General features: G+C 37.8%; 1 protein-coding gene across 3 annotated transcripts in view; it reads right to left on the reverse strand.

Moving 5' to 3' along the window:
* Positions 1-3,343: 3,343 nt before the first annotated feature.
* The window catches only part of Med14 (mediator complex subunit 14), a 96,687-nt gene continuing 86,907 nt past the window's right edge, over positions 3,344-13,123 (reverse strand). For all 3 annotated transcript variants that reach the window (XM_042683607.1, XM_042683606.1, XM_042683608.1), the window contains 5 exons: positions 11,568-11,747; positions 11,366-11,473; positions 7,131-7,256; positions 6,600-6,792; positions 3,344-3,431 (listed from right to left, as the gene is read on the reverse strand). In XM_042683607.1, the coding sequence (XP_042539541.1) occupies positions 3,358-3,431; positions 6,600-6,792; positions 7,131-7,256; positions 11,366-11,473; positions 11,568-11,747 (681 nt within the window). In that variant the 3' untranslated portion in view covers positions 3,344-3,357. The remainder of the gene's footprint in view (positions 3,432-6,599; positions 6,793-7,130; positions 7,257-11,365; positions 11,474-11,567; positions 11,748-13,123) is intronic.

Below are 13,123 nucleotides of genomic sequence, written 5' to 3' on the forward strand. Positions count from 1 at the left end.
CTCATAGGGTAACTGGGAAATTAAATACACATGCCAGGGACACAGTAAGCTCTCAGCAAATATTAGCCACCATTTGTTCTTGACCTAAATATACACATTAAACAGTCAGTTACATTCTTAGATGAGGTAAATAACAACTCACTGGCCACTTGGATGTGAAGGCTAGAAAACTAAGCAGGTCATAGCTTTCCTGGAGATAAACTGCACAGTGTGGGCTGGCCTCATCCTAAGGGAACTTATATACCTTCGATCACCCTGGCCATTCCCACCAAGCCAAATGAAAAAGAAAACCCCACTAGAAACACTGAAACCTACATTAACATTTGTTCTTTGTGTTCCTTGAGTGTAAGTTCTCTTAAAATATTCTGGGAGTGAAGAATATTTGAAAGTGTAGTGGTGCATACCTTTAATCCCAGCACTCTGGAGGCAGAGGCAAGAGGACTGCTTAAAGCCTAGGAATTGGAGGCAACCTGGGCAACATAGAGAGACCCTGTCTCTTTAGAAAACAAAAAGTGATCGTGTATTTCTTTTAGAGAAAGAAAACACAAAAGAACTTTTATGTTGAAAACCAACTACAGTCCAAAGAGTGACTTAGAATCCTGTAACTGGACAAGTTACTGTGTTAACTGCAACAAAGTGAAGTTATTAGTGGCATTCAGATTCAAAATTAGGTATGCTTTCTTTCATGTTTTCACTTAGCTCACTCGATTTTCAAATATAAGGTCAGCTTTTGCTATTAAGAACTGTGTATTCTGTCGAAGGCTTCGCTTTCCTCTTAATTCTCAAAGTACTTCTGGACATTTTGAAATGGAGGGAAAAAAGGCAGGGGGCAAATCAGAACCAATTTCTTCTTTAAAGGTTAAACTGATTCTAAACCAGGCTACAATCCAAAACATCTTCACCAAAATTAACTAGAGAGAGTTGGCAGTTCTCTGAAACTTGTATAAATTTTATTTATTACTGCAAATACTAAAGTTACATGGAATACACCTTAAAATTAAGTCCTAAACCATCTACTAAGGGAAATCACTATGAATATCAAGTCCCTTTGATCAAACCTGGGTAACAAAAGAGGCAAAAGACATGGTTCGAGATGAAACTTATGATTCCAATGCTAAATGTTTTCCAAGCTTTAATAAAGCATATACCAATTCCAAGTACCAAGCATATTATCAAAATTCAATTTCATTGATTTAATAAGCATCAAAAGAAAATTCTGTTTGCTGATTCCTATTCTTACTTTTGATTTGCACAATGCATTCATAATTAAGAAAAGTTCATTGAATGCATCATGTATAAAATGCAATTAACATTTCGAAATCACACTCAAAAAGGAAAATACCTGAAAAGTTAATTCTATTAATAAAATGTGACACAATATCATCCTGCAGATAAAAATACATTTCTTATATATACATGTAGATTTCTACATGAAAGAAAGAATTCAGCTCCAAATAGAAAAGGGCTGACGCTTGATAAAAGACATCTTAGATTGCCAAACTGATGTGATAATCACTATAAGGAGAACTGAAAACAGAAGGATAAAAAGGTAAGTTAAAGGAAGGATAAAAGTTTAGTCACCTACTCTGGAACAGTGGCAGAGTTGGGTGAGAAGCAGGAGATGAAAGCAGAAATAAGACACAGAAGACAAAGGTCTCACCGTTGACCGGAAATGAATGGAAAATTAAGCAAAGTTAAGAACAGATATGATACAGTTGGCAGTGAGATGCTTGAAACTAGAAGTTGGAGATTACAGTTATAAAAGCGCAATTAAATCATCTTAAAGTGGAATTAGACAAAGCATCTAAAATTTAATCAAGAACCAGTATTACAGTGACTAAATAACTTAGCATGGTATTATCTTAAAATTTTTCCCCAAACAACATTAAGTCACTAGAACACAGTCACTTCAGATTATGTTCTTTGAAGCTTAAAAAGTCCCTGACTAGGAGAGACAGTTCAGCATTCCAAAAAGAAACTCTGCTGAGATATGCATCAGAAACTTCACTGGACCCTGCCTGCATAGGCCCTGAGTCTTGAGGACTCTTACAATGTCTAGACTAAGTTTCTTGCAAGTAAAACATCTATTATTTTGTTGACAATGAATTCATATGAGATTGTTCAGAACAACACCAATTTTGGTGGGGAAGGCAAGAAGTGAAGGTAAAGAAATATCACAGAAAATTCACGCAAAGGTCGAGCATTAAATTTCCTTGTTTCCTAATTAATGCTGTATGCATAAGTATCCTGTAAATAAAACTTGCCTAACAAAAAAAGCTCCCATATCCTCAACAGATGAGAAAGACTGTCTAAGGATAAAGCACTGTCTCTTCTCAAAAAACTCCGTTCTTTCTTAATTAATTTCTACACTGAAAGGTAACTGAGGGGCTAAATGTTACCACTACTCAACTTAGGAATGTCTGAAGAAAAAAATTAACCTTGAAACTCATGTTCTGGGTCAAATCTCAGACATTATTAGAAAATCACTTGCCCCACCAGGTTAAGGATGAAGTGAGGCCCTATAAAAATCCTAGAGAATCCGGGTGCTGGTAGCTCACTCCTGTAATCCTAGCTACACAGGAGGCTGAGATCTGAGGAACGAGGTTCAAAGCCAGCCCGGACAGGAAATTCCCCATGATACTCTTATCTATAATTAACCACCGGAAAACCGGAAGTGGCACTGTGGCTCAAGTAGTAGAGCTCTAGCCTTGAGCTGAAGAGCTCAGGGACAGTGCCCAGGCCCAGAGTTCAATCCCCACGACCGACCAAAAAAAAAAATCCTAGAGAGCTTATTATACACACACAAGTGAGTGTCACTTTTTTCACCTAGCTTTATTAAATATTGCTTCTTTGGGATGTGTTTATAATGACTCCCAGAACATTTTTGTGTAAGGATTCAAAGCGGTCATATTAAAATACAGCTCCAATATAAAGTTTGTCACAGTTTTACAGTATTCAAAAATGACAGACCTGCCTTAAAAAACAAAAATAAAAATAAAAAAGGACTATTACACCCAAAACATAAGGAGACAATTAAATAAACAAGTTTGGCATTTTCATATCTTTATAGTATAAAACAGAATATTAAATCTATTACTGGCAAGCGGACACTGATGTATTACCCTAGTTTGAAATGTGTCCCATTTAACCACACTATACAAGTTCACTATACAAAAAAATTGATGATCTTTTTTGATGAAAGAAGTGCACCCTGAAAAAGTTTGCCAGTTTAGAATATTTAGCTCTTAAAGTTAAAAAAAAAGTCCTTTTCCTTTTTAAAAGTGAAGGCTGAATTCATTTTTTTTTTTTGTTGTTTTGTCACATTTGTCAGCCTTCTGGGTTTAAAAACAATAGTGTCTACGGACGCCCACCAGGGGGCAGTGTAAGATTAGCCATTAAATCACGAACAGCTGCAAATATTGTGCATTCACCTGCAACAGAGAAAAATGGTCATTAGCTATTCGCAATACAGGAAAGATGATGTTAACACACCGGTGGAGGGAAGGGGAAATTAAATCTGAAATTAGTTAGAACTTTAAAGATTATAGAAGATTAAATTCTGGTGTGATATAAAAAGGTTATATTTGATTTGGGTTGTTTTTCCTCAGAAGGACATATTGGTTAAGTTCCAGTTGGGTTCAAATTTGGATATGCCTACAGTTATATAGAAATAATGTTGTAGTGGATAAGCTTTAAAAGTTGCTCATCCTCTCCTTTCCCCCATTCCTGAGGCTTGAACTCTGGGCCTGGGCTCTGTCATTAAGCTTCTTTGTGCTCGAGGCTAGCAGTCTACCACTTGAGCCACAACACCACTTCCGGCTTTTTTCTGAGTAATTTACTGGGGATAAGAGTCTCACAGATTTTCCTGCCCATGCTGGCTTTGAACCATGATCCTCAGATCTCAGCCTCCTGAGTAGCTAGGATTACAGGTGTGAGCCACCAGCGCCCTGCAAAAGTTGGACTTTATGTTAAACGTTTAAGGTTACTTATATATTTTGAATCTAATGAAAAGATCTAATTTATCTTCATGTATTATTAATTACAACTTTGTGTGGTATCCTTCTAATATTGCATTACCAACCAGATTAAAATGTTTCATATAGCACCATCCAGTAGAATTCTCTGTGATGATGGAAATGTGTATGTATGTATACTGTGGCTATTGAGCACTTGTAACACATCTAGTCTAACTATGAAATGGAATTTAAAATTAAATTAAAAACTTGTGTTTACTTTAATTGACTTAAATAGCCACATGTGGCTACTGGCAGTTCTACAAGACAGTATATACTGACATCTACTGGAGATTTCTTCTAAATTTTAAGGAAATGGTCAAATTCTGTAATTCAACATTAAAACTAAATTAAAACCAACTGAGTACAAAATTAGAACTCGAGCCAGGTGCTGGTAGGTAGCTCATGCCTGTAATCCTAGCTACTGAGAAGGCTGGGATCTGAGGACTGCTGTTCAAAGCCAGAATGGACAGGAATATTCGTGAGACTCTTATCTCTAATTAGCCACCCAAAAACAAAGTGGTAGAGTGCTAGCCTTGAGTGAAAAAGCTCAGGGACAGCACCCAGGCCTGGAGTTCAAGTCCCAGGATTGGCGCACTCTCTCTCTTCTCTCCTCTCTCTCTCTCTCTCTCTCTCTCTCTCTCTCTCTCTCTCTCTCTCTCTCTCTCTCTCTCTCTCTCTCTCACACACACACACACACACACACACACACACACACACAAACTTGAGATTCTCCTATCTCAGCCTCCCAAGTGCTGGGATTACAGGTGTGTGATAACATGCCTGTGTTGGTTTTTGCTCCTTAAAAGTACTTTACTGGGGGAGAAGTGACAGGTGTGAGGGGGGGAAGCTGAAGTATGACATTATCAACAACCCCAAAATACAATGTGTTGAGGGGACTGATGATTCATCCTTCTCAACTTCCCCTTTGCTTTGTAAATACTACAAAGATTTCAATATTATAAACCAAAAGCTGGATCTCTTGTACTAGAGCATAGACAGTATAGTAGCTAAAAGTGGGAGAACTAAAGACCTCATGTGTCTCATGGCTTACTAGAAAAGGGCAGGATGTGCAGGGATGCTGTACAAATTACTGACAAACTTCTCACCAACCACTAGAAAAATAAGGCACAGAATGGAAAGGAATTCCAAAGGTTTGCCCAGCCAAAGGGGGTGGGGGTGAGGATAAAGGAAAAAGAAAACACTCCCAAAATATTTCACCAATTTCTTAAATGAAAGATATATATATGTATATAACACATATACATACATATATATTTAACACTTTCACTGATAAGTAGAAAAGCTTGCTTGATCCCAATAGGATCAAAACATTTTTCTTTTAATTTTAAATTCCACAAGACATAATACATAAAAACATATAAGATAATGATAAGTCACTTGTTTGTGAAGGAATGGTCATTTATTATCAAAGTTCTACTGGACTGCTACCTTGAGAATTGTGATAGTTTTAGACTTTGATTCTTGAGGACCTATTTTTAGCTGAAAGAAGAGAAAAGTCAAAGGATGAAAGCAGGAAATTGTAAGAAGTAGAAGTATTACAACAAAAGATGCATACTCTTCTCTACTGCCCAGTGGATTCCTTAGACACTGAGAACTCCTCTACATACAATACAGGGGAACAAACAGCTAAAAAGATCATTCTCTCATGATTATTCTCCTAACACTTTTTAACACTGTGGTACCTACAAACGTTTCAGAGAACAACTTTCCATCATTAACCATAATTCGGTTATCAAGCTATTCTATAGAGGTAAAGAGGACTTTCTTAGCATTAGAAATAAGCAACATTAAAAATTAAAATGGCTTCAATTAGAAACAAGCAAAATGGAAGAAAAGTTCTCTTTGCCAAGCTTTACTGTGTTGTAACCCCAAATTTAGCACTGCCGGGAGTTACGTTTCATGTAGCAAGTACAGCATGGAAAGGACTTTGTTGTTCTACCTAGAAACACGCTGGTTTCCTTATGTGTTCAGTTTGAGAGCTTCCTTGTGCACTTGGTGAAAAGGTTCACTTGCACCCGCCTGATACTTATATAAGAAGCCCAAAAAGCAGTGGTGCCATTTGTATCAGCTTTTATTCTTCACAAAACATTTAGAAGATACAGAACTTTTCATGACAATATTTTAGTCATGATTGAACCATGAAATATGAGAAACCAACATGCATTTCAAGTTTGTGATGTACAGAGTGGCAGGTATTGATGGCAGGGCAGGAATTCACAGCCATGGAAAAGTCTATCATCCTAACCTAGGGCTTTTGTGGCAATGTGTGCTATAAATACAAGCTTCTGGCATTAGCAACTGGGTCAGTCCCAATAATAAATCACCAAGGAAAATAAAAAGTCCAGGCAGCAGAGAAATGGACGAAAATAAAAAAAAAAAAATCAGTGAGAAAGGAAGAAAGCGACAGGCAGACATTAGGAGGGCCACAGCAACAAGCTAGTACTGGGGTCAAGGGGTAGAGTGGCTGGAAGGGGGAAGTAGGAGAGGAGGAGAGAAGGAGGTGTCTCTCGAAAGAATTTTTTTATAACATATGCAATAAAATACCGTCTACTGGTCATGTACCTTGTCGTGGTGGGTTCATCTCTGCAAACCTCTTTAGAATGTTGCTGACCATCATGGGAGCAGCAACAGAAGAGTTCTGCTGTCTGGGAATGTCTGCCTGCTGGGTTGTACCTGAAGCCATGTCATAAATGATTGGAACTATAATACTAACAGGTTCTTGGGGAGGGACTGATGTTTTCTGAGTTAGTTGAAGCTGCAGACACACAAAGAGAATAAAAAAAACAAAATAAAACATTTGTCTAAATTTGTCAAAGGTACTATATCATTTACTATAAGACACATCAAGCAAAAGGAAATGAAATGTGACAAACAACTGAATATAATGGTTAGTTATTCACTAGGTCAATACACTTCTATGAATACTTTGGAAAGCAATGAGGACTCCATAAAGTCTCAACTGCTACTTTAGAAGCCTGGGCCTATCATGGCAGCAATGGGCAATGTATCCAGTTATCCAAAGTGGCTCCATTACCCCCACATGGCTTCTTCCTTGGAAGCTCTGCACACACACAGATGGCTGGTGATACTTACAAAGAACAGCATTTTGGATTTCAGCACTACAGCAGGTGTCCCAGGAGGTGCAATTGGCGGTGCGCTGGGAGGGATCGTCAGGCAAAACTGAACATTCCATTTTAGCTGTGTTGCCTGGTCAGGAAACTGTTTTGGAAAAAAAAAAAAGAGAAAGAAAAATCACAACAAGGTCATATATCAATGTTTCAAATCATATGCTAGTAGAGGAGTTTAAAAAAGTTAGCATTTCATTTTAGGTCCAATTTTTCATAGAACATAGAGTTGGTAACCTGGATTTATTCAAAAGAAATATTTTTGTGAGTAAATATATATATATATATATATATATATATATATAGTATTTGCAGGGGTAAAGTAATAAATAATTTATGAAAATGCCCTCGTAGCAACTCAAAAATTCAAACACTGATCCTCTGACCAACTTCTTCCATTTTATTTTAGAAAAGGGCAGGCCATTTCTCGCTCTTCTTAATTCCATTAATACTGGAAATTATACATGGGAGCCAAATTGAAATGCTCACTGGTTTTACCTTTATAAAATTTAAAACAATATTAACTTTTGTTTTAGGTGTGCATACACATTCAAAGTTAGCTCTGTAACCAGGATGAAAATGTGCTAGAAAATACTTTATATCAGTTATAGAAAGTAATATTCATTTCATGTACCCACAAATGAACTTTCTGCTGCAGACAGGAAGAGTTGAGTATGTCTACCTATTTCTAAAGCTGCCAGATTTTTTAAAAAATAAGTTCATTTATCTTCAAAGTCAGAACCTAAACAAAACTTTTGCTGTTGTTGTTAAAAATGCATGTATAAAATACCTTACCTACAACTCTATTACAGCCTGAAAAATCTCTGTTGGGAGGTTCAGTAGTAACTACAGGCATTTATCCTCAAAACAATCTTTCTTATTTTTCAGGTTTGGAAACAGTATCATGTCAAGCATGGAAAAAAAAAAAACTTTCCCTACTTTAAGAATACATGTCTTCACTTGGGACGTGTGTCCTCGAATTCAGTGAATCGCTTATCTTCAGCAACTTTGTCAGGTCTCCATGTCAATCTCAATCACTACATTCTTGCCTAAAAGTGTCTTCTTTTACATTTTCAACATCTACCAGATTTGGTAGATGATTCCTCCAGTAGCAGTATGTGTTATGCTGCCAAATTCTTCATTGTGCTGCACTGCCACCATCCCCCACCTACTCCTCCTCCAGCCCACAGAACAGTTTAACTTCAAGGGCTCCCCTAAGTCCAGGCCTTGACCCTCATACTCCTTGCTGCCTAAGTCTCTGCCTTGTTGCATTTGCTGGATAAAGGTGAAGGCTCTCCCAGGGCCCCTGTCATTTGTGGGCTGGCCTGAAGTGCTTGGCCCAGACAGCAGGATCCAGGGTGGCAATAACTCCTTCATGAAGTCACACAGCAGAAGCTGCTTTCAAGGCACATAGAATGACAGTGCCTGTCTTCATGGCTCTTGGCCATGGGCTGGGAGGATGGAGGCTGGCTGCAAATCAAGGCCCTTCTTGACTGGTTATCCATTTAAAGTTTTATTTCTAACTCATTCCCTAAACAAACTAGCCCAAACAATGTTTATGATTTTTAATTATAGTCACTGGTATTTTTTTTATAGGAGTACTTCTATTTTTTTCTTAAAAAAGAAAAACAGGGGGCTGGGAAGGTTACTCAGTTTTAGAGTGCTTGCCTTGCATGCATGAGGCCCTAGGTTTGATTCCTCAGCACCACATAAGCAGAAAAAGCCGGAAGTGGCACTGTGGCTCAAGTTGCTCAAGTGGTAAAGCACTAGCCTTGAGCTGAAGAGCTCAGGGACAACGTCCAGGCCCAGAGTTCATGCCCCACAACTGACCAAAAAATAAAGAAAGAAAAACAGGCCAGGCACCAGTGGCTCGCATCTGTAATCCCAACTACTCAGGAGGCTGAGATCTGAGGATCACTGTTCAAAGCCAGCCCGGGCAGTAAAGTCCATGAGACTCTTATCTCCAATTAATCACCAGAAAACCAGAAGTGGCACTGTGGCTCAAGCGGTAGAGCGTTCACCTTGAGCTGAAGAGCTCAGGGACAGCACCCAGGCCCAGAGTTCAAGTCCAACGACCAACAAAAAGAAAGAAAAAAAAAAGAAATTTGTGAACTGGAATCCTCAGATCTCAGCCTGAGTATCTAGGATTATAGGTGTGAGCCACTGGTACCCAGCTAAAAACAGATTTCTTTCAGACATAAATGTTTGCTAATAGCCTATCAGATCAAAAGCCAAATGTTGAGATAATTAGCAAAAAAAAACACTGCTTCCCCAATACTAGTAGTAAAGCACCAATGAAAAGATTGAGCAATCACAATCAATAATAGAAATATTATTAAAATGAAAGGACTATTGTCAGATTGAAAATAATTCAATCAGCTATTATCTGGATTATTTCTATATAATTATAAGGAATATCTAGTGCAGTAAAAATGTACAACTAGGAAAAAATAGTTCAAAAGTGGGCTTGGGATATAGCGTGGTGGTAGAGCACTTGCCTAGCATGCACAAGGCCCTGGGTTCCATTCCCAGAACTGCCAATAAATAAATAAACTTCCAAGGGGCTAACTTCTCTAGTATACAGAGTACTTATAAATTAGTAAAAGAAAGACTGATAAAGCTATTGACAAGGGCTGGGAAGGTGGCTTAGTGGTAGAGTGCTTTCCTAGCATGCATGAAGCCTTCAGTTTGATTCTTCAGTACCACATAAACAGAAAAGGCCAGAAGTGGTGCTGTGGCCCAGGTGGTAGAATGCTAGCCTTGAGCAAAAGAAGCTCAGGGACAGTGCCCAGGCCCTGAGTTTAAGCCCCAGGAATGGCAGATACTGTCACAAATTGCTAATGGGATACAAACCAGAGTCTATGGAGAACAATATATCTATTGAATAACTATATCTACATATCTATATCTATATATCCATATAGCTGTATCTTTGGATGGTGTTTTGATATATCAAGTCATTCTAGAATTGGATCCTACAGATAAATTGGCACATCCATAAAAGGCTCTTTCCTATGGCTCTTTATAATATCAAATATGGCTACTGACCTATGTAAGAGGAAAAGACTGGGAGGCACAGATTGGAATGATGGGCATACATGCCAAGAGACACCAAGGTTTGTTGGCACAATCAGCAGAGAAGATAAAGACATTGAACATACTGTCCCCACTAGATCCTTCAGAGAGGCCATGACCCTACCAACACCTTGACTTAGAACTACTATCCTCCAGAGTGCTGGGAGAAGAAACTACTATTGTTTTAAACCACTTTGTGTTCATTTGTTCTGGCACTAGAAAACAAATGCAAATGCAGATGGAGCTCTAGAAAAAAGAACAAAAATCCTTGAAAAACAAATTTAAGAGGAAGTATAGCTATGGCTCAAGTATTACAGCACCAGCCTTGAGCAAAAAAGCTAAGTGCCTAGGCCCTGAGTTCTGAGTTCAAGCCCTAGTACTGGCACAAAAATATCAAATCTTTTTAAAAGATGCTTTAAAAAATAAAGCCCATCGAGAGGAGGTATCTAGTGTACTAAAAGCAGCATCTGTGGTGTCTCAACACTTTAGTCTTCACAGCTCTTAGGGGATATGGCTTCATGAACCATGAAGGTGGGGAACCAGAAAAACTTTTGTAACACACAAATTTGTACAGATGCACAGGCAAATTTCAAAACAGAAACAGGAGGAATAAAGTACAAAATACGATGCTTAGTGTTATTATTTCACTTAAAGACTGTAGGAGAGAGATGAATTGGCTTTTTTAAGTAGACTACCTCTGCAAAGACAGGCAAACCACTGTGGACTCAGCTTACAGTATGGCTGGACAGGAATGTATGGTGAATTCCTCACTGTATTGTCTTGTTTTGATATGTCGACACAACAACTTAATGCGTCAACTGTGTCAAAACTAAATACAATTTAAGTTAACTAAGAATTTGGAAAATGAACTATACAACTTGTGGGTGGGACAGGAGGGAAAAACTGGGAGAGTGAAAGAAAGGGTGACATAGTCCAAAAATAAATGTTCTCTTTACCTGACTTATGTCTGTAACCCCTCTGTACATCACCTTTATAACAATAAAAAAGGAAACTAAAAAAAAATTAAGAATTTTAAAGAAAAATGAAAGAACGTATATAAATAAATGAAAACTAACAAGCACTTCCCCCTTCTTAAATAGACCTCGCTAGACAAGTTCTGTCACTTACCAGTTCTAGCTTCATAATATGTACACAGTCTCTGAGGATGTGTGTAGGTGCTCCTAATAGCTTGGTGAAGGCTATTAATGTATTGGCTTTAAATGGTGGTCCGGCAACCTATGGGGATAAATAAAGGAAGTTACTTTTCATTCTATCTTGACTTTGTTGCCTTATTAATCATAGTAAAATTGTGCATTATTTAAACACATACTCTTGTTTCGAAGAATTTCTCTAAAACTTGAAGTTCATCAGGTTTCCACTGTCCTGCATTTTCAGGTGTCACTTTTAGCTGAAGGGTCTGGTTGGTTTTGGGACTAAGGGCTACTCTGCATTTCAGCGCATCAGTCTTAAACATAATTACTCCAGGTTCATTGGAATTTATCAACTGCAGCTGAAAATTAAGAAAGATGCCTCAAATTAGTGTTTTAGACAGAAAGAAAATGAAATACTAATGAGAAAACAAAAACAACTAAGCGTATACAGATGACAAAATGAGGTTCAAAGGGCTGAACACATACATGGACTGAGTAGCAGAGCTCAAACTACATCATAGGTCTGACGATTTACCAAGTTTGAATGCTAATTTATTCAACTTATTTTAAAACTTAATTTTTTTGAGGAGGGCAAAAGAGGGTAAAGAAGAAGTAATGTGATCAAATTATATATACTATAATATACCATAATGAAACACATTACTTTGTATAACACATGCTAAGACAATTTTTAAAAACTTTTATATATTTTTCACATCTGGATATAAAGGTTGCAAAATGGCTTCAGGCCAATGATAAAATGGATATTATAAACATTCACCATTTTGATCACCTCATTAATATATAGAGAGATACTAATAATAACAATAGTTTTTTTGTCTTATAATACTTTATTTCTCTAAGGTTGAAAGAAGTTTTCACTAGGAATGACTTCTGGGTTAACAGTTTACTTTTTTTTTTAAAATTTTTTATTGTAAAGATACTATACAGAGGGTTATAGTTACATGAGTAAGGTAATGAGTACACTTCCTAATAACTATAGTTTTAAGTAATGAACATGTATTGAATGCCAAAACATTATGGTAAAGACTTTACATAAAATATTTCAAATTCCCACAATTGTTATCAGTTGGGTAGATATTATTACTACTATATCAAAATATTATTACTACTATAATCAAAAAGGTACAGAGCCAGGCGCCGGTGGCTCACTCCTATAATCCTAGCTACTCAGGAGGCTGAGATCTGAGAATCGTGGTTCAAAGCCAGCCCGGGCAGGAAAGTCCATGAGACTCTCTTTTTTTAAAAATTTTAATTTTTATTTATTTATTTTTATTTATTTTATTTTTTATTGTGAAAATACTGTACAGAGGGGTTACAATTACATGGGCAAGATAATGAGTACATTTCTTATCAAGCATTGTAGCCTCCTCCTTTGTTTCCCCTTCCCATCCCTTCCCACCCTCCCCCCGCCCTCCCCCCAATCCTACCCGCCTCCCCCCCCCCCCAAAGTTGTAAAGTTCGTTAGGAAAGTCTGTGAGATTCTTATCTCCAATAAGCCACCAGAAACCCGGCAGTGGCACTGTAGCTCAAGTGGTAGAGCGCTTGCCTTGAGCTGAAGAGCTGAGGGACAGCACCCAGGCCCAGAGTTTAAGCCCCAGGACCGACCAAAAAAAAAAAAAAGGAAGGTGCAGAAATTTGCCCAAGCACATAGATTATTGGGAAGTATGGGCTGGGACAAACATAGGCAGCCAGACTCTGGAACTGGGTACTT

Source organism: Dipodomys spectabilis, unplaced genomic scaffold (genome assembly GCF_019054845.1).
Source record: "Dipodomys spectabilis isolate Male_0828 unplaced genomic scaffold, ASM1905484v1 ptg000082l, whole genome shotgun sequence".
NCBI classification, from domain to species: Eukaryota; Metazoa; Chordata; class Mammalia; order Rodentia; family Heteromyidae; genus Dipodomys; species Dipodomys spectabilis.